The sequence below is a fragment of the Sabethes cyaneus genome, chromosome 3 (assembly GCF_943734655.1).
Source record: "Sabethes cyaneus chromosome 3, idSabCyanKW18_F2, whole genome shotgun sequence".
NCBI classification, from domain to species: Eukaryota; Metazoa; Arthropoda; class Insecta; order Diptera; family Culicidae; genus Sabethes; species Sabethes cyaneus.
In genome coordinates, this window is record NC_071355.1 from 201811701 (window position 1) to 201834317 (window position 22617).

Genomic DNA, 22617 nt, shown 5'->3' on the forward strand with positions numbered 1-22617 from the left:
GTTGCATAACAGCTTATTAAACTATTGTACAGCTGATTCCCGTGGAACAAGTGTTTGATAAGCTATTATACAACAAAAGAATGTTACTTGAGTTTGAAACTTCTCAAAACTTGGTGAACAAAAGCACTTTTTCCCCGCAAAGATATTCACAAAGCCATTTGTAAATCACCTGATCAACGAACATTGATCCAAATCGTCCATACTGAGAATCCCGCTGGCATGGTCTTTTTCAATCTAAATATTTTTCATCTGAACCCGGTGATATTTAATGCGGTCGAATTAAAAAATTATCAAGCGTCATACACAATTTACGATGACGATTAAGTTTACTAAGTTAAGGCAATTGTGAAAAACAAACAAACTGTATACGTTTCAACTTGCCCATCTTGCTCATCTGGCCGTTTACGAGGGAATGACCGAGCAAATTATCTATCTTTTGCAATCCAGAAGTTGAAAATTCACGCACATTTGATACGTTTTCAAAACGTTTGCTTTCGTCAAATGAAAACAACAAATTAATACGGTACGCGCATTGTGCGTATTATATGAAAATGAAGTTGAGTATTTCTTTCTGAGCCTGGTTAATTTCATGAATTCGCTAGCTAAAAACTGTTCAGCATTTTGCTACAGTGCAACTTGCGTCCCGGCGATGCTTGGCCAATGAGGCAAACTTTTGACAAAAACGCCAAAGTTGTCATCCTTCGAGCGACGCCAGCGCCGTTCGTTCACTCTCGTTCGGAACGGTCATCGCTTGCATCATCACGCGCAGCAAAAGCAAAAGCAGATATTTTTCAGAAGAGTGAAAATGCCCGATATATTAAAGGTAAATTTGTTTTGTCGTTTTCGTTGTGAAAAAGTTCGCAGACAGGTCAAATAGTGTTGCTACGTTGTAAACCGATCTCCCAGTGTTCTGAATTTGTTAAATTAAACGTAGTTCTGCCTCGGGAAGTGGATTTTGCGTAAACTTTTCGCCCTTATCAGAATGCTCGGAAGTGTTAAACTAACAGGAAAGGAAAAAAGTCCTACGTTTGACATTTCTCTGTTGAAATCGTAGCAGTTCGTATTCGTTTTTCCAAAATTCACTTGTTATTAGATAATTACGTTGTTTTTCAAATTATATTCAGAAAAGTCGATAGTGTTCTAGAACTAGGTAGAGCTACAGGGAGTGTTTTGTTTTTGTCAATGAATTACTGTGTTTCGTCACAGTTCAGTTTTACAACGATTATCGCTTGAAAGACGCAAGGGAAAATAACATTGTTTTGATTGGATAATTTTTTACAGATCGCTGGTGATCACATCTTGATATACGAAGCCTATTATAAACAGGTAGGTGCTGATTAATATCCTTAGTCTTAGTTTAGATATATGTACGAATAAGAATTATAACATTGCATTGCAAAGTGCTTGAGATGAGAGCGAGAAGTGTCACAATCCAGGAGAGGTTCTCTCGAGTTACCATTCTGTAGTATTTTCGTCCCCTTCAATCCTCCGTCCCCATGTTTTCAACCATTCGGTTTATCATTTTGTATTGGAGTAGTTGCCAGAAAGACTTAACCCGGGGCGATTTATAATGGCATGCACCCTGTAATGCTTAGATTTTAAGCCTACTAAGATAAATTTGGTAGCTAGTACAAATTCTGTTTAAATAACAAATTTGACTTTACTTTGTTGTAAACTCTTAACTTTAATTATGAACACATTTCCAGTTGCGTTATACTGAGATTTCGGTTACAAAAACCATTCTTACAGTGATCATTTAATAATTGTCTATTATTAAATAATAATCATTAATACTCGTCTAAAATAAACTTTTCCGGAAATGGATTGCGCCACTGCTTGCACTGCTTTGGTGCAGCACGTTTTGCTCGCGTATTGTGGATTCACGCGAGAGGAATGAAAAGAAAAATCGATAACATTTCCTTTGCCTTTTCCTGTTTACTCCACCTGCTACCTACTGCATATCTACCGATATACCGTTGTTGATTCATTGAGAAAACCTGTCAAACGGAACTTGTTTGCTAAGCTCTCTTCTCTTGTGCGAGCACGAGCAGTATCTATATGTATTGATACAGGTATATGCTACACAGGAATTTCAATTATAAACGGATATTCTGTTTTATAGCTCGACCCAAAGGCAACCAATGAGATCGGTGCACATGATGCCGCAAAATTTCTTAAAAAATCCGGACTAAGCGATGTGGTACTCAGCAGAATATGGGATCTGTCCGATCCCACCGGGCGGGGTTTCCTTACCAAGGAGGGATTTTTTGTGGCGCTAAAACTGATCGGTCTAGCCCAGGAAGGATCAGAGTTCAACATGAAGAACATCTACAACGAGTTGCCGAAGCCTCCCAAAGTGGTATGTATAGTAATCGCGCTTTATACTAACCGTAAAGAAGTTTCACTAAACTATAATTTTGCAGGGTGATTTACCGAAGGTACCTGCCCAGGTGAAGCTGGTTCCCACAGAGAACAGTGATTGGTCAATTAAACCAGAAAAGAGGCAACAGTACGAACAGTTATTCGATTCACTTGGTCCGTTGAACGGTTTACTGCCGGGAGCAAAAGTGCGCACCACTCTAATGAATTCAAAGCTGCCGGTAGACACTTTAGGTCGCATTTGGGATTTAGCCGACCAGGATCGCGATGGAAGTCTAGACAAACATGAATTTTGCGTTGCAATGCACCTGGTGTACGAAGCACTAGATAAACGAGCCATTCCAGCAACTCTGCCGCCGCAACTGCAACGTAACGCACAGAGCAGCGCCAACAACGATAATGGTTTTGATGCGTTCGGGAGCGGTGAAGGAGGTTTCGTAGCAAACTTTCCTACAGATATTGCACCACCGCCTACTGTACCTCCTCTTCCAGCGGCAGCTCGAGCAACACCGCCCATCATTCCACCGGCACCACTAATTCCGCTCATTCCGACCGGGGGATCAGATGCCATCGCTAGCAATGTCTGGGTAGTAACAACGCTGGAACGTTGTCGGTACGAAGAAATATTCAACAAAAGCGATATGGACCGTGACGGACTTGTATCCGGACACGAAATCAAGGAGGTGTTTCTTCAGTCTGGTTTGGCACAAAATGTTCTCGCTCATATTTGGGCCTTGTGCGATACTAATCAAACCGGCAAACTAAGACTGGAGGAATTCTGTCTCGCCATGTGGCTGGTAGAACGTGCTAAGAAAGGAATTGATCCGCCGCAGGCGCTGGCCCCCAACATGGTGCCACCAAGTTTGAGAAAGAATTCTCTAATTATTCAGCCGGTTAGTGGTATATTGTTCACTCCAATCGATCCGATGATAAGTTTGGTGTTTTGATCTTCCAGGAACCGAAACCGACCTACAGCAATCCAGAGCTGGAAATGATTTCCAAGGAGATCGAAGAGCTGGCCAAAGAACGCCGACTGCTGGAGCAGGAGGTTGCACAGAAGGAGGCCGACGTTCGAATAAAGAATGGGGAAATGAGAAGTCTGCAGGTTTGTGAAACGATTGAAAATATTTTTCTCGCACATTTTGACGTAGGCCTACGTCTTATTGGAAGGTAGGGTGTCATTCCAAATAACCAAAAAACGAGTTAATGGCGGGAGAGAAGTTCGTAGAAACATCCCCATATCATCTCCCTGGGAGCTGGAACTTTGAACAACCAGTTTGTCTCGGAAAATATCCGAAAGACGTCTGTTGGCTGTCCTCATAGGTTTGTGGCTACTCACGAGCTGTTAGCCTTGCGAGCGGGCTGTGCAGAAAAACGCTACGAGTCTGTACCTTCGTGAGTGTAGGTAGCAGAATGTAAGCACACAGCACCGGTTGTTTTGTGTCGTACGCTTGCATCAGTGGCGTAAGCGTTGGAAGTTATTGACCAAACTCGTGTTTTTAGTTTGACCTTGGAATGCGGTCAGGCATTAATATTATTTTTTTTTGAAACGATGGTTCTACAATTGATGGAGGACGGTAGGGGAAAGTTATGAAATTTTTTGGGAATGGAGGGGAAAGAGTGGAAAGGAAGGGGGTGGGGTAATAGGGTTCAAATCCGGTTATAATCTCGGATTATAGCTTGGTTCGATCCATGCACCTTCCAGCATTGGACAAAAGGTACGAGTCACAACGACAACTTGTTAAGCGTAGCTACCTGTTACCCCCCCCCCCCCCTTCCTTTCCATTCTTACCCCTCCATTCCCAAAAAATTTTCATTACTTTCCCCTACCGTCCTTCCATCAATTGTAGAACCATCGTTTTGAAAAAATATTAAGGTTGGATGTTATGCTTCTCATACTCAGACTGAGATTAGTTTTGTTGGAAAACCTCGTTTAAGCATAATCCGCCACGGCTCATTTCGTTCAACTGAATGCTACAACAAATGGTGAGTCTGCAAGTTGAATTCTCGGAATTTATCCGGGATTTGTCGCAAGGTAGACATTTGGTCCGTCGTAGAGCGTGCCCCTCTAAACCCGCACTGGTATTTGCCAAGAAAGGTTTCCGCTACGGCCTCAGACTATGAAACAGGATGCGGGAGAGAATTTTATAGGCAGAATTGATATGAAATTTTATATGTATTCTGGAATTAGCGTTTTATTGGACGCTGTCCAATCATTGGAAACGTTCAATGACAGGCAAAATACCGTAGTAGAATTAAATTGGATAAGTTTTCTTTTTATTTAATTCCACGTTTCTTGTAATTAAGCCCACTGATTTTTTTTCCCAAATTTTATTTCATTTTGCCAGAGTGAGCTAGATACCTTGACCGCCACACTGAAGCAGTTGGAAAATCAAAAGGGCGAAGCACAGAAACGGCTGGACGATCTCAAAAATCAAGTAAGTGGTCTGGCAGCTTTTACCATCTACAACGCAAATTGCCACTTAGATTGCCAGTAATTTTTCATTCAGTTATTTCGATTATTTTCATTAATACTGTTTAGCTTATTATTGCATAATCCTACTACCATTAGCATCTAATAACAGCAAGAATGCGTTCGCCAATGATTATAATTCACTAAAAATGATAACATTTATTTATAAAGTGTCACTGATGTAACTAAAACAGATGACTAACCAAACAATATTGACATACTAACAGCATTAAAAGTTAACATCAATTTGAAGTTTTTTAAAATCTATTGCATTGCAACCAATGAGCGCTAGAAAATGTAAGCGTAACAAAGTTCGAACAGTTTCCTTCCGTTAGTTGGTTGTAAACTTTTCAGAGGCTGATAACATTTTTCCTTTCTGAAACTAATAATGTTAACGGTATACCTATACGTGTGCGATTTCTTTCTTTATCGAAACGATCATTATCTAAAATTGGTATGGTGCTACGTCTAACAATAATTGACGCGCGGGGGTCTGTTAAACACTGAAAACCGATCGAACTGCGTGCCTGCGCCCCAAATGCCGCGAACTTTCGCCACCTGTGTACAAAATCAAAATTCAAAACAACTATAGAAAGTTGAAGTAGATACTGCCATTGCTAGTGCACGAGTGCAGGTTAGTTTTGGTTTTACTATTATTTATTATTCTGCGTACTATAGTTTCTGTTGTTTATTCTGTGTTTTTCTCTTTGCTTTTTTGTGCTTGATATGCTAATTGGCAATGAGCTCGTTTATGATTATTTATAAAGTTTATTAGCTTTTTTACCAGTTAGGAATCGGTTCGTTTCCAAAACATCATTTATATTATTCTTTATTTTCATGAAATATAAAATGTAGTCCTAATAGTTAAGAAATAAGAAAAATATACAACTTTCATTATTGGCCATCATGAGATAATATCAGTGTTGTTTACATTCCACAAGTTTTCACAAACTAACGCGCTGTTTAAACTGCATTTTTGACTAATTCTAAACAAAAGACTGATGAAAACAGCGGCACTCCGGCTGATGCTAGCTTTATCAATAATCATAAATGCTCTTCGAGAGTAAATATGATCAAATTACACCCGATTGGAGTGGTGCATTGTTGATAATACTGTTTGGTTAAGTTGATTTGCTGCTGCACGAAACATACAATATTAATAATGATTAATATTGTATTGATTAATAATGTTGATGGTTTAATCGTTCAGATTGCTGGCATCGCATTTTTGCTCATATTTACTTATATTTTTGTTTATTTTCGACTTTGCAACCACCCATTCGAATGTCATTTGTTCATAATTACTTTGAATAAGTCACGGTTTTTCTTCTATATTAAATCCGTATTTTATGATTTTTATTCAGTTTATAGATTTAGTTTGTATTGTGTGTATTTTGGTTACTTTAATTTGATTAGGGGCCGGTCATGGGAATACTTGGGTCTATGTTGTTGATCATATTCATGAACCATTTAGCCAGTTAATGACCCTCATTTAAGGTGAACAAAATTCGCGAACAATGTCAGAAGCAGGAGGCAACCCTTAAAGAGCAGGAAGGTGAGTTGGATTCGCGCCGTTCGGAGTTACAAAAGCTAAGAGATGAAGAACAAGCGCTCGAGAAAGAGTACAATGCTGGAACCAAAGATGTTGATCGACTAACATCACAGCTGCAAGATACTCAGCTCGAGATCAGCCAAGTCAAAGCTATGGTTACACAGATTCAAGAGTACCAGCGACAGATGACCGATGCATTGGCTATGTTCCGTAACGCAATCGATACAAACGATCCGGTGCTGGTGTCCGATTACTCACTCAAAATAGAACCCGAATTTAGAGAAGCCAAACAGGCACTCGAAGAAAAGGAAGTAGAAAATGCCAACAAACGAGATCCGTTTGGTGACAATAAAGCAAACGGATTCGGCGCAACAGATGGGGAAACAGGTTTCGGTGATGATTTTAAAACAAACGGGTTTGCAACGCAGTTCGATACGAGTAACGGATTCCAGAGCTCCGGGTTCGACGATGGATTTTCAAGTGCTTTCGACAACAAAAGCAGCGACCCATTTGCTTCTTCCGCAGGCAATGCCGATCCATTCGCTGAATCGAAAGGATCTGCTCAACCGGTAATAATGACCCAAAAGTTTCTAGTTGAAATACCAGACAAACAACCATTATTTTTCTTTTTTTAGCCCGCCAAGGACGAGTTCGGTTGCGATCCGTTTGCCATTTTACATGCTCCAACTACCGCTAGTCAGATACTCACTCCCAGTCCCAGCAAATCGGTCGCTCCTCCAAGACCCGAATCGCCGAGCCCGGCGTTGCCACCTAAAAAGGCAAAGCAACCTCCGCCTCGGCCAGCTCCTCCGCGACCGTTGCAAGTAAGTTTTCAGTTTTTGTACTTTTTCTTAGAAAAACCAGAATATCTAATTTATTCTATTCCTAATTTCAAGGGCCCCACTCCGACAAAGTCAGCGCCTCAATCGACCGATGCGTTTGGTGACAGCAGCGGTGGAAGTTTTGCCAATTTCGCTGACTTCGACAATAAGGTGATTGTCAATAATCGTATTATCTATCGTGTTGGCACAAAACCTAGATGGACCTGATACTGGCAGTCGGTTTCGATTGCCTAATCAGCTTCTTTCAGTTTACGCTACTTTGTTGTTTCAACTTTTTCAGTTCACCAATAACCAAAACTTGATTTCGAATTTTATTAGCTAAAATGCATGCCTTTGGTAGCGAACTAACAAAATCATTCACTACTAATTGCTTTATCTATTCTATACTCATAGCATGCTGTTATTTAGTGCAATAGTAGAAATAGCTGGTACTAAGTAGTTTGAACTAATAAATCTGTTTTTAGTCGTTTGTGTTTTATTTAGTTTATTAAAATCAACACTATGTAGTTAGATTTGTTTTTAACCATATGTACTTAACACATTCCACACTTTTCCATATTGGGAAAAGAGTGACTTTCTTTACATATAAAAAGGAAATTTTACAATATTATTTATACATCATAGTTTCTATTAATGAAATATTGTCGGTTGTTGCACGATTTCATGCAGTTCAGCAGTTGCTTACTGAGATTTTTTTTGAAAAAACTAGACTTCTCAGTGACTCTAACCACCTCTAACCCTACAATCTGTTATCTAATCGTTCACGTCCATTTTGTTACGAGAGCTAAAAAATAATTCTAAGAATTTCGTAATGTGGTGTAAAAGACTGTGCGACGGGAAAGAAAATATATTTTTTACTTCCAGGATTTCCGCAGAATAAACCATATTATTTCTCAGCTGTGAACCAGTAATAAATTCCCGCAAGCTGTTAAATTGCGATTATATGAAGCAATATTTCAGCATTGAACAAAGAAATAGAATCTCGAGATAAATCGTCTGAGTAGGAAGCGAATGCTTACAGAAAGAGGCAACCTTACGCCTGAAGTTCGAATTGACGTTCTCTCTTTTTACATCCAAAATTTAAATTAACATCCTCTTTTTACGTCCAAAATTTAAATTCACGTGCTCGCGTTTTACGCCTAAATTGGATTTAACGTCCTCTCTTTTTACGTCCAAATTTGAATTAATGTCTTCTCTTCTTACGATCGGTTTTTTAAGTCCCTTCAATAGTGGACGTAAAACGAGACTTGAGTGTCAATTCAACTATTTCGTAACAAATTTGTATAGGAAAGTAAGATGTGTAATAAAACAACTGTTGAGCAACGGCTAGGTGAACTAAATGAAGCTTCTTATAGTAAAAGCTCCGAGAGTTTCCAAACAGCGGGTCTCGCAGTCAATGTACCACAGACTAAGACTATGGTATTGAAAACTGACAATCCCATTAGTTTCACAGTAGCAGGATAACAGGTTGAGCAGGTGGAATCCTTTAAATATGTTGGTAGCTATACAATGCCCATAAATATTTAGAAAATTATCACTGAGAAGTTTTATGCCACCCATCACATTCACCAGACTTAGCGCCGAAATTAGCGATCGTTTTAGTTGCACCAAAGGATAGCCGAATTCATTTCAAAACGCAATGCATTACCAGCAGGAATGGCACGATCACTTTGACTCAATTAACATTTGACAGTACCATCTCAGCCAAGTAAAATTTGACAAAGTTTTATATGGGACATTTGTAGAATTAATTATTATCTACAATTTTGCTGAATAAAGTTTTGCTACATCTTTTGTAGTTACGGCGCAAGTCAAGCAAGCAAGTTTAGTCATTAGTGACTAAATGAACGTTCACTTAGTCACTAAAGAGGTACTAGCATTGTAGCACCGTAAATACAAAAGATACAGTAATACTTTATTCAGAAAAGTTGTAGATAATAACTAGTTCTTCAATGGTCCCATACATAACTTTTTCAAATTCTGCAAGACTGAGGCGGTACTGTCAAATGAATGTGAATTGAGTCAAAGTGATCGTGCCATTCCTGATTACCAGCGTAAAAAAGAGCTTCTCGTTCCCTAAATTTTGAGACAAGAACATAAATCGCCGTCGTCGGAACCAGCATTTGGTCGCATCGATCATGAAATATTTCCAGCCATGTTTAACAAGAAACTAGCGGACCAAAGAAAACAGTAAGAAGTAGTGCCTCAAGATAAGCGGGAACTAGAGGCAATGTGCTATATGCAAAAACGGGAAATGCATTTGCCATTGGACTGCGTAAGAAGGCAGAATCCGAAATCTGTGTCAAACAGCATATCTTCTTCTCTTCTACTCTACTAATAGATAAGAGCTTTGTCTGTAACCAAAACCAGACCTCTGACAGGACGCGGAGTAAATGAAGTCTCAAAGCAATTATGCCAGATTGCAGTCAAGACAACCATCAGTAACGTAACTGGATTTAGCATTAGAGGAAGATTTAGGCGTTTTGGTCATACATTCCGGTTATCTTCGTTATAGTGAATCTAGATTATCACAGCAAAAAATTGTTTTTTCGTCAAAGTTATAAGAAATTTGTTTAAGTACCACCGATTCACTCTCAATTAGATGCGAGGCAAAGCACACGAGCTACTACTTGTGTTATATAAGGAATTCGAGTAGTGAAATATACGTACTCTGCGATCAAGTCAAAAATTATCTGCAGTAACCGATTATTCCAGAAAATCCATCAGCACCATTACCGATTCATTCTTCAGAGACTCCGCAACCAGCGCAGAAATTAAAAGAGCAGATTACTACTAGAAAAGGCTACTGCTAAGCTGTCAATATCCGCAATGGTAGACTAGTCGGTTTACCGGTGTAGGAAGACTTCAAGAGTGTATTAAAGGCAGAGAACTAGACCTAGGGAAGAGTAGAATGCTATTGCTGGAATTAGTGCCTACAGTGATCAAAGAGTTCCGGGAGCATTTATTCATGCATTGCTACTGACAGCAAATTACAGATTTGCAGAAGCTGCTGTGTAACCATTACACTGTAAAGAATTCCGGTGTGTTCGTTATTACGCTTCATGAATCTGCGCTGGGTCACAGAACACGAAATTTACTGGAAAAAAAACACGATGCGTGAGGCGCCTTCAGACCAGTTTGCTATGGAAGGAGGATAAACCGTCAGATAGCCTATCTGCTCTCAAACGAAGGAAGCTCTGGAGCGTAGATTGTAAAAAAAACCGGAGTTAGAGCAAAACGTTGAGCGCGAAATTCAATATCAGCGGAAGGGATATGAACACGTTACCTCTCCACAGGAACTTCCAGAGTCAGAACCAGGGAAAGTATGTTTCCTTCCCTTGACTGTTTTAAACTATAGGAAGGCAGAGAAAACCAGGTTTGTGTGGGACACTCCAGACCCAGTACATACAAGAAAAATCACTTAATTTCGAACTCTTTAAAAGTTTCGATTTTCTGATCAGTCTACCAGCTTGCACGTGTACATTTCGGGAACGTCCGATTAATTTTACGGGTGACATCATGGAGATGTACTTTCAAATACAAATTCGGCCGGGCGATCGATCCGCACAGAAGTTTCTGGATCGCCCGGCCGTGCTTTGGTATGAACTTGAAGCTGTGACGTTTCTCACGGAGGACATACGCACCCTTGCCGTGTTCGAGCAGATGATGCTGCGAACGATATTTGGAGCAGTAGAAACTAATGTCGTGTATGAATCACGAGTTATAGACACTGGTTGGAGAGATTTCCATCGCACATCTCGTGGCCACGGTGGGCCAGACAAGCAGTAAGGATTCTGGACGACAGTGCAACCAAAAAGAGTTTTATCCAATACCCCAACGGCACCAGGAACAGAGGGGCTCAATGTGCAAGATGGCTCGACCAGGTCGAAAATGATTTGCGATCTGAGGCGACTGGAAAATTGACGGCGAGTGGCTCAAGATAGAGTTGAATGGAGCCGACTGCTTGACACAGCGCGAGGCATCCCGGTTATGTGCTGCTGACGACGATGTCATCTACGATTGCCTGGATTCGACATGAAAGTAAGCGAAGTTTTCAAGTGAGCGAGTAAGGTCGCCTAGATTCACTCCAGAGCAAGATTTTTCATAAACAATTGGGCTTTAAACAGCAAAATAAAGAACAGTTGATTCACTTCAACCCTGAAAAGCGTAACGCTTATTATTATAGGGAGTATCGTGGGTCACGGCTAAAGATGTTTTGCGGGTCGCCGTTAAGCTAAGACCAGACCTGGAAGTGTTTAGTATTGTCGATTTTTCTCGATATTCACGGTAGATAAAGAAATTAATGAAAGAAGCACTCCCTCTCATCAATAATACCATCTCCTGTGAAGAGCACTAGAAAGCAAAGAATAATCTATGGAGAACAGCACAAAAGGAAGGGTTTCCTGATTAGGTTAAATTACTATTAAAGAGCCGCGACCAACCACGAAGTAAGTGGCCTGATTTTGGAGCGAAGCAGTCTTCTACGCAAAGTCTGTCCATATGGAAGTATAGACTGGGCGGTTTATCCTGTATGATAGTGATCACCAGGTTTATTAATAGGAGAGGTTCGGTGTTGAGGTTCTTTTTAGATAATAGCGCAAAGTTTATATCAGCCAGCAAGGAGTTATCCAAGCAAACCAGATTCGTTCACTCTACTCTCCACGCCTCCCGCCGGAACATGAAAAATTGTTCCACTGAGAAATATAAGTTCCGAAATATTTTTTCGGGCTAAATGGGTATCCACCTTTTCGCATGCTTAATGGCGGCTAGTGGGTACACTTTTCGACAACGTTTATTTGCTTTCGGGAACCCCGCTCACGTACGCTTGAAAGTTATACAACAACAATCAAGGCTGGAAATATCAACTTGACGTGAATAAAGTTGCCAAAGCCATGCTAACGTTTTCCGAAAGTTGTGCCCACTAGCCGCCATTACGCATGCGAAAAGGTCGATACATGTACAGGCAAGATGTGTCAGATTTATCTGGTGTAAAAAACTTGAGTACTTGTGAATCAATTCTTATAAAAACTCTCAATAAAGTACGGATCGTGTTTACGTATGACGAACAGGGTCCGTAACCCTACGGACCGAAATCTGCAGACATCGAAGATCTCATGCCAATTTAGAAGGGACCGGCAGAGAAATGAGTTGAGCATTACCGACCAATGACTGCACTCGTTCGTCAAGTGCATGCTACCGTTACTCGCTGCTGTCAATAGAATATACAATTAGTTTAAGTAAAAATGTGGTGAAAATTATCAATAAATATTTGTTCTAGTTTGAGCTGTGCCATTCGGATATCATAGCTCATAGCCATTCTGACCAGAATCTTTATACTGAATTCTGATTAAACTGTATATTAAAACTCAAACTGATAAGAATTCAGAATGGAAATTCTGATAAGAATGGGTTTGATTGAAAATGTAAAATCCAGGGACTTTATTTGAGGGATTTAATTTGAAAAAATAAACTATTGATTTGCAAACACATAGTTTAGACTAGCAATGTTTTATGTTGTACTGATTTGATTCAACTGTTCTATTTCACCTTGCGAGGAAGAAGATGTTTTGAAAGATTTAGAATAATATTTTGAACATGATTTTAAGCGTTCCCCTTGATTTAGGACACTGTTTATAGTTTATTGTTCATCAATTAGTATTTTAACGTAGTTTTAAGATTTTTTGTATTTGGCAGGTTTAGCCCCTACCAGTAAATTATCTTACTTGCAAAGCAAGCAAATCCTGGTCTTACGGATATCAAAATACGAACAATAATTTATGAAAAGAATGAATGACTGGTTTGTGGGACACTTGTGCGACTGTTTTAGCTCGATCAATTATGTTTTTCTTTTACTTGCCCCAATTTCTGCTCGAACCGTGCTGTATGTACTTTTCAGTTGCCGTTATTTTGGCGCTCTTTGTAGTTCTCGTTGTTACATTTAGTTGCCTTTTGAAATGTGCCATTAGATTCCACCCTCCTTTAGCTCGCATATTTAACATGAATATTTTCGTATTTCTTCTCTTTTCGGTAATATTTCTCCACAGTGAATTCCACCTAACAATAATATCGAATAAAAATGTTTTACTCTAATCATTGTCCCTTAAACAAAAGCAAAATCAATAGTCGTGTTAAAAAAAGTCATTGAAAACCCCACTAGAATCCAGGAAATACTATAATAGCGGAAATAAGTCACACGGTAAATTAAACCAAGCAAATGAAATGCATTTACATGCCAAGAACGGTATTATGCTCGGATGAAAAAATCTAGTTAGGCGAGATGAGGATGATGTTTCACACAGAATGTGTAATTCTGATATAAAATTGTTGAAGAACATCCAATCATTCAGAATATTCGTCTTGTGTGATTTGTGTTTCAGTACTTTTCCAAACAGTTTCGTTCGAAATTCATACAAAAGTTCGACAAGCATACATAGAAGTGTGACCAATATGTGCTTATTACGTGCAGCCGATTGATAAACCGTGAAAACATCTAGAATCATTAAAGTACTGAAAAGATTCACCTAAAATTTAAAAACAAACAAAAAGATATTAGCTATATATATATTTACTCTATCGATTTAGTTATTGTTGCGAAACTTTGAAAAAGTACACATCTATATTTATCGAATAGATAATAATGAAGCAGTATAAACATACATAAACACACAGAATTTTATCGTTCTCGACTAGGGCCGATGAATCGTATAGGTAAGCGAACAAATTAAGTTGAACTCGAAGCTGAATAGTAAGGAAAATGATCGGAAAACATATAGCAATTAGTTGATTAGTTACTAATTCTCTACTATTATTACTGATGAGATATTTATTGACCCAGATAGTATGGTCAGCTTTATTATCTATTCGTGAGACAAAAATTTGAACCTAACGCTTGTCTGAGTTGTTGAATTTCTTTTGCGAGATTGGAAGCTACTTATACCTACCTACGAAAATTTCTTGTTTTCGCATTGTGTTGGAACTCGACTATGAAAGGATAAGTTAGCAAATATTCAACGAATAATCGATGTGTTTTCGGAAAACTGAACACCGTGCACCGCATTTGAATCCAGTTGTTTTAGCTTTTGAATTTCAAAAAATATATCATATTCCAATAGTGTTAAAACAGAACAAAAATACGAACGTTGAAATTTGGCCAATATTCCTAATAAAGTAGGGCAGACTGCATATCTTCTGTCATATTGAGTAAATTTAATTTTTACCATGTTTCAAAATGTTTTCTATGTTCAATCTGGTGTAATCCGTAGCAATGTAGCTGATATTCATTAGCAATACTAACCCACTATCGTTTTTAAATTGGTATCGCTTGTCGTTGTCAACTTTTTTCCATTAATGAAAGGACATATTTTCTGCAATAACATCCTTTCAAAAATCATAGACTTCATTTTGTTTATTTTTGAATATCCGTATTTAAAAAACATGATTATCACGGCTTACCAAAAAAACCAATGCTTGCGACAGCGAAATCAACATTTAGTTAATTCTTTCGATCCTAGCTAACGCTGTTTATTAACTAGGCGTTTAAACACATATTTATCGACATAAATCTACAAAAATCGATCACCAACCTAACATCGTATCAAAAATGATATATTTGAGTGAGGCTTCTAGTGGCCACATGATAATAGAATAAGTGTTGGCTATTCTAAACATAGAGAAAAGCACGAGTGGTTAGCAATAGGAATTCAAACAGGCTAAATGGTTTTATGCCAGTGCGTCATCATGAAGGTATGGACTACATCAAAGCTGGCAATTCAACATAAAAATAAAAGCGAACAACTCAACTTATGATTAGCAATTAGAAGAATATGTTCTGCCTGCTGTGCATTGTACGTTGCTTGCATACAAACATCCACCAAACCGTATAGGCATCCTCACAAACGCAAAAGCAAGCAATGCACACATAGACACACATTCACATACACACAATCAAAGAGCATTGGAAGCAATTGGCTGTCTGTTGTACGCATTCCAGCATTTTCCTCACTCGCGCATTAATCACCACTTACACTCACAACAAATTGGAATGGACTAACGATATTATAGTGTTCTTGAAGCAACTAATTATCATCTAATGCAAATCAGCAGATTTAAACAAAATTACTTGTATTTAAGTAACTACGAGTGGAATGGACCCAGCGGAAAACTGCGAATATTTGCAGGCTAGATAATGTTCTGATGTAATTACAAAAATTAACCTGAAAAAAAAGAACATGAGCAAATGATAACTAACCTGTTTATTTTCGTGTCTAGTGTTTGTTATTAATTTTAATTTTATTGCTACAAATTTAATTTTTCCAATATCACTAACCTGTTCACTAACCAATCAAATATCACAAAATTGAATTATTTAAGGTCAGATTTTTTAATGTAGGTAGTACTAGTTTTGCAATGAACAGCAAACGCATTCGACATTATTTCACAATAGATTGCTTAGCATCGCAAACCGCTTCTGTAAATTAGCCTTCAAAACAAGGGCCACAGAACTAAGCATTCTTCTTAACGATCACAGCGGCAAGTGTGTGCTACTGATAATTTACTCCTATAAATAACTGATACTTTATTTGACTTTTGCGATGGAGCCTTACTTACTGTATCGTACGTCGCCTTGAAATCCACAAACAAATGAGTAGTCGGCAAGTGGTACTCCCGGAACTTATCTAAAATCTGTCTCAAGGTTATAATTTGATGCGATTTACCCCGCTGATTCCTATAATCGAGTCGATTTCAATTATTGTAGACAGGGCAAATGAGAACATACAACATATTAATCCCGGGAATCGTTTGGAACAGTTGCTCACACACTGGTCACCTTTCTTCCCAGCAAGTTTCCCGTTTTCAGCTCACTAATAGCTCCGCGTTTGGTTTCTAGCGAAATTGTCTTTTACGTCGCGCTTCTTACAACGATGGAGTCTTTGTTCTTTGCTATGAACCCTATGAACAATCGGCTACTAAGCTGGCTCTTCACAATTGTTACTCTCTAGCTTTCATTCATTCATTCTGTCTTATAGGTATAGGTATTCTTCCACAGCCTATTTATATCTTTTTCCTGTTCCGCTATCATGCTATCAATTGTTAACTGCTGGATATTGAAAGGCATCGTCCTCTCGCAACGTTCGATATACGAAAAGTGTTCGACCGTTAATCACCGATCTGGAAGCTGGCTCTTGCATTTGAATATTTCCAGGTTGGTGCTAAATGTGAGTATTTCTCCGACCACGGTAAAGTTTGCCAGCCTCTGGCCGTTATCATTCGCGTGGACGAATGAAGGATATATCTGTGCTTTCGCATCTCTATTGACAATTTTCACATCATGCTTTGGGGAGTCGAGATAGATCCACTAGAGTTAATATAACTTACACCGCTATTCTATATTTCGAACGAAGTGGTATTTCGAACGATTAATATAACTATCAGTGATTGCATTGTGAAGTGACCATAGGTTGAAGTGTGCTCGAGTCTGTTCGTTTAGGGTTTAGGTGGAGCGAGAAATCTGCTTTCGAACACGAATGGTTGCTCAGTCATCTTTGGCCGTCCGGAGAAAGGTCAGACTTTTTCATAAAACTCGTCTCCCGTGCAAGCCGTCATACAGCAGCCATTTGCAGCTGTTGAGGCAAAGAATTACCATTAAGTTTTGTGTGAAACTTAGCAAATCCGTACTGTAAACTTTCCTTATGGTAAAGGAACTACATAATTGTGCGGAACGTGCTGCTCGAGTCACAAATGCTGATGGTAAAAGAGCCTTAGGAGATGATTGCTTGTCAGAACGTTAAGCGGCGTTGAACTCAGACCATTGTTTAAGTGTTCGTTGACCAGTTTTACCGGTCAGAGACGAATGAGCAACTGTTCGAAAACTGACTTTCTTTTCTATTGCAACCAAAAGGTTCAAGCACGCGGCAACGCATAGTCGTTTCGTAATAATATCAGTGACCTTTCGGACAAACCTTATACGGCCATCTACGGGCCTCCACCGACTCACTGCTTATGGTTTCTCAACACTATGGAACTGATTGCGTGTCCGACTATATTACCGCCGATGCAATAGAGATTCCCGAACAGCTGCGATTTCCATACTCATTTGACGTAATTCTCGTGCAAGCAATCTAATTCGTGCCAGTTGTTGGAGTGTTCGGACATTCCAGGTCTAAAAAATACGTGCTAATTTAACAAAAAATTTACCTTGGAAGGACTGCTGAAAGCAATCTCCGAAGAGCAAAACGAATGAATCTACACTGACTACTGACTCGATTTACCTAAATCCGTGTTGGTTGTAAGAACTCCAAACTGGAGCGCAAAACTGGAGATTGGAGTGGGCTCGTGCGCAATAGAGGACCTTCAGACAATAGACACTCTCTGTCTGGGAGTCTGGAAATCCTCCTTGTTACTGTCATGCTGTTGTTCTTCTTTGGACCTCTTGTCCTCATGTTTACTATTTTCGACGCTTGTAGTCTAGTGTAGGATTGCTACACCGTAGTATAGTTTCGTACTACGATGTTAAACTATCCTCGCGACGATGCCCGCTCTTTGCTTCAAAACGTGGCAGAAACAAATGTGTGAAACAGAATATTTGATCTGACCGAATATCTGATCCACTGAACTCCATGCTCGCAAATTTACGATATCCCAGATACTCCGTCTTTCCGACTGTCTGAGGATCACTCCGAATATTCATCGGGCGTCATTATGTAGTCCTGCAAGATTTATTCCGAACATTCGTGCACGAGTCGAGAACCACTCCGTTTTGCCGATCCGAAAACCGTTATTGATGATGGCGCAGTTTCCGGCAAGTACTTCGTACTGCATATCTCCCTGTTCATCGCAAGTCCCGCAAAGTAGAGCAGCGCGGCATGGACATTCCCTTCTCGCTGATCGTCAGTCACAGAAAGACCTTCTTTAGATATAAGTATTTGACGTCATCACTTACATGCTAAGGTAAAGTACGTAAGGTGATACGTGAAGTATCCGATAATTGTCTGCTGCTGAGACACTGCCGGCTTCGACTGACGCTTCCACATAAAAATGTCCATTTTGACCAGGTACTTCTTCACCATTTGGACGGTTGTTCTGACCTCCCGGCACAACACGCGGAACGATGCAGACACCTTGCTCTTGGTCTTCCTCTTTAGCTTCTGTTGGACCTTACGAATTGATTCCTTTGTTTCAATCATCTGCGTTACTCGATTAAACTTTAGTACAGTGTTTCCCAAATAGGGGTTCGCCAAAAATTTAGCTCACAGCAGAATGGTATACGGAATTCCCCCAGGGGGTTCGCGAACTAAAAAAGCCAAAAATCGCTCCTTTATTCTTTCTAACAGAATGCCTCCAGGTACGACACTAGTCTAACAAACCAGTCATCGCATAATCGAATGCTGAGTGCGGACAACTGGGAGAGTCAATAGGATCGTAGCACTCTAACGGCTGGCTACGGAGTCAGAAGGTTGGGTTACGAAATCCAAATGTAATATTTAGGCGTTACTTTGTTTACTTTCATTCTTGTGTATGATCTGCCATACCATAACTTCTCAATCGACTGTATTGTACGCTGCCTTATAACCGATGGATATGTGATAGACGATCATTTTGTACTCTTTTTGTAAAATTTCGCCAAGTCTGGGTAAAGAGCAGCTGTGTATCTCTTAAGTGTTGCTTCAATAACCTTCCGTTGCGTAATTTTCATATCTTTATCCTTCACGCCTTGTCCCATTCTGTTTGTGTACTATCAGTACCTTGATTTCATTGCTATCTTCTACTATCTCCTACGTCGATTGTAAAGAAGAAACTACTGTTATAAAAAAATAATTAAATGCCGGACCTCATTAAAGGTCAAGACGAAACACGAGGTTTGCCAACAGAAATGGATTTGGCGGTGTAGATTGGTCGAAAATTTTACGATTAGCTTTCGACTTAAATCACACTGCTTTTTTATTTAGATCGCACACGTTGATAAACAATTAGTAAAAGTAATATTCTTATGCCAACACGCACTTCTTATTTTTACCTCGTCTTACATTTTCCTAACCTAAGTTTTCTGTTTTTATTTTATTTTTCGTCCCGATTTCACCCACATAAACTGCAAAAATACACCACACAACACCATTCGTTCCGAACAGAACCTTAAACCTGCGGCACCCGCAAATCCTCTGCATACATCCTCAGTCTTAGCGATGCCAACGTTGACACTGTCGCCATCGCCAATCGCTGCCGGTGTGGCGGCACCATCGCCATTACCGGTACTGCTGGGCGCTCCTTCCGTTAGTACTGCCAAGTCATGCTCGGGTCTTTCAGCCTCACCAGCGCCAAGTGCCGCCGGTAGCGAAGCTGCAAAACCGGCAGCAGTTGATTTCACTGACGATCCGTTCAAGGATTATCGCTACGAAGATCCGTTCAATATCGACGATCCTTTCGCGGACGACGATGTAGGTCATGCAAATACGGAAGGTAAGTGGCACTATAAGTTCGCCTTTAGTCAGATCTTTTGATACCCTTTGTATTACTTATTGTGTTCATCACGTGCTCATTCTTTCAGACCCTTTCAGTTCGGATTCTAACTCGCTGAATAATAACCGTACCGCCAGTCCCAGGAAGCCACCAGCCGGGGCGACCAGCTCGAACCAACTGGACGATTTGTTTGGCGATGCGCAGAACAATAATTTCCTATTTGGTGGCAGTTCTGACATCGGGTTTAAAACCAACAGAAAACTTTCTGAATCCGATCCATTTGAAGCGTTCAATAATAATTTCAGTAGAAATACTCCCAACGCTACGTCACAAGATCTGCTTTTTAGGGCATTCGGTGCGACCGATAGCTCGGAGAGCGACGCAAAATCTACGACCGAATCGAAAAATGCTTTCTTTGGTGCTGCCGCCGCCGCCGCCAGTCCCTTTGAAGATGAATTTATTCAAACGGAGCGGCAGTTCGTCAACCTGGACTTCTCCAACAATAACAACAGCAACAGCAACAAAAAGCGTGGAACTATGGGTAGAGAGACGCTTGATTTTGCAAACTTTGACGCATTTAGCAATATTAGCAACAATTTGAAAAACAGTAACAGCCTGAAGCGCACAAAGGAAGGCAAAAGGGCCGTTCCTACGCCACCGCCGGTAACCAAGTTCAATGAAGACTATTCGAAGGAGGATGCGTTCGAAATGGATCTTCAAGCCGTCCTGGAGAGGTCGAAGCTTGAGCAGTAATCTGCCGCCCGCGGCGAGTGCAATTTATCGTTTTAGTAATGTTTTGTATTTTTTTTAGTTCAGCCAAATCTAGCTGGTTGAAACAGAAGAGAAACAGTCAAAGAGAGAAAAGATTTTTATTACTTAACCACGTTACAATCAGTTTCCTTGAATGGGAAAAACTTTGAAATCAATTTTTTAAAAAATGTACTTTTTCCTTTCGTACTTTCGTACCCAGAGCAATTTCTGGCTAAATTTGACTAAATTTCATGGAACAAATGAGTATTGCAGTCCGTTCTGATGGTCAGTTTAGAGTGTAATTTGAATTTGAATATTGATAAAAGGTAGAAAATTAGCGTAATCAACCTGTGACTTCAACGTATCCTTTGTTGTGTTGAACAAGCTTGGCTTGCCTGGTAATTGGCGTTATTAAAATACGAAATAATCTGGCTGTGAATAATATTACCGCAGTTTTTTTTTCTTATTTGTTGTGTTGCTGCAAAATAATGCATGAAACTTCCGAAAATTTATCATATTTTGTTATTAAATGTTGTTTGAATATGTGCTAAACTTGATAGGCTCTTTTAAGGAAACATTTAATCGAATTTGGTATTTGATTAAATATTTTTATAATAAGTGCCAGTGTCTTGTGCTATGTATTCATTTATGGCAATTGGTGGTGTTGCTCTTAGTGCCTACCTAGAGATGAGTCTTCAGCTAGATTACCAATTATGCGAAAAAAGTTGGAACCACAAACACAATTATTGTGTCTGGTTTCAAAAATGATACTTACAAAGCATTAAACATTAAGAGCATTGTAAATGCTTGTACAATTGCTCATTATTTGATGTGAAACAAGGTGTGGAATTATCTCTCAGTGTACCACACCACACATTCATACTACACAAGCTTTATCAAATGTAGGCGATCAATTTATAAGTTCATATCAATTGAACATGCATTTGAATCTTTCCCTACAATAAGTTATGAAGTTAGATTTGTAAATATTAGTAAAAACTGTATATAATTCATTTGTTTTTCTTGGTGTAAACCGGATTTCAGTTATACAAACCAGCGTAAACCATAATCCCTTGAATTTTAAATTCGGAAATCAAAGGGAAATTTTTGTCGTGCATCTTACTGAGAATCAACGTTCCTACGAAGTTCAATTCTAGATAGTTGACGCCAACCTTCTAAATTCCAAATTCAAATAACATGAATATTTTCTTTTGTTTAATTTTTTTTATGAGAAAATGTCCCTTGAATATTACAACTAACTAACAGGAAGTACGATTATAATCAAACTTTATTGTAATTTGACTAAATAGGTCATTCTAATAATTATCCGGAATATAATTTAATTTATTTTTTGAATCAAAAAAGAACCTGAAAATAAAATTTTGTTGCTTTCCTGAACTTCTTTTCGATTTAAAAATAATAATAATAAACAGGGTTTATTAATTTTGCTCAGGTTTCAGGAAACAAGAGGCCTCGAGTTCAATTACACTTGGCTGCGTGTCGTCATAAATCTAAATCCTCTAAGTAATTTTAACTACAGTAGGTGCCTTAACACAAATGTTTAAACTACTTCAATTTCACGTGGAAACACAGTGGAAACTAATTTTACAGTATTCTCCACCATTATTGCAATGGCACTGCATTCATGTTAATCAAAATCAAATAAGGAGAAACTTATTCTGCGAGACGAATGACGTGACACGGCAAATTTTAATTTGCTGTCATTCGCGTTTCGCGTCCAAGTTGGGTCGAAACGAATGACATAGGAGTTTCACCACGAACCTTTCGTGGCATGTGTCTCGAATCACTTAACGCCTAAGTGGATGCAAATGACATCGCAATGAAATATGGCTTGTCACTTCACTCGACTCATGGAATAAGTTCCAATGTAATGAAAAATCTAAGTCAGCTTGCAAATCCAACGTGGAAGCAGCGGTCTAGAAATTATTATTAACTCAAAATTTCCATGATTAAACTGAAAAAAATTGTATTATAATGCTAAAAGCGAAACTTCCTTACAGTTTTATTAGGTGGACATATTTTTTTTCTAGTTTGAATTATAGTTTCGTGCTTACAGTGCTAAAGTAAATAATATACTGCTAAGAGATTGTTATCATAATATGTAGATAAACTACAAATGTATTGAAAACTTATTTAATCGTAATAAA

General features: G+C 39.1%; 1 protein-coding gene across 2 annotated transcripts; it reads left to right on the forward strand.

Moving 5' to 3' along the window:
* The first annotated feature begins 773 nt into the window (after nt 1–773).
* On the forward strand, nt 774–22613 carry LOC128742232 (epidermal growth factor receptor substrate 15-like 1). 2 transcript variants are annotated; one of them, XM_053838521.1, is made up of 12 exons: nt 774–823; nt 1282–1326; nt 2123–2359; nt 2424–3272; nt 3335–3484; nt 4728–4817; nt 5445–5486; nt 6350–6973; nt 7040–7228; nt 7301–7396; nt 19372–19699; nt 19788–22613. In XM_053838521.1, the coding sequence occupies exons 1-12, from the start codon at nt 806–808 to the stop codon at nt 20450–20452; spliced, it is 3333 nt and encodes a 1110-aa protein (XP_053694496.1). In that variant the 5' UTR covers nt 774–805; the 3' UTR covers nt 20453–22613. The 2 variants fall into 2 exon arrangements, with proteins under 2 accessions (XP_053694496.1, XP_053694497.1); XM_053838522.1 differs by lacking the exon at nt 5445–5486.
* The last annotated feature ends 4 nt before the right edge of the window (nt 22614–22617 follow it).

What these genes read in the sequence shown, in the direction of transcription:
- LOC128742232 (XM_053838521.1), top strand. An exon ending in ATTCTCTAATTATTCAGCCG is followed by an intron (nt 3,273 to 3,334) that starts GTTAGTGGTATA and finishes TTGATCTTCCAG; the next exon opens with GAACCGAAACCGACCTACAG. An exon ending in TGGACGATCTCAAAAATCAA is followed by an intron (nt 4,818 to 5,444) that starts GTAAGTGGTCTG and finishes AAACAACTATAG; the next exon opens with AAAGTTGAAGTAGATACTGC.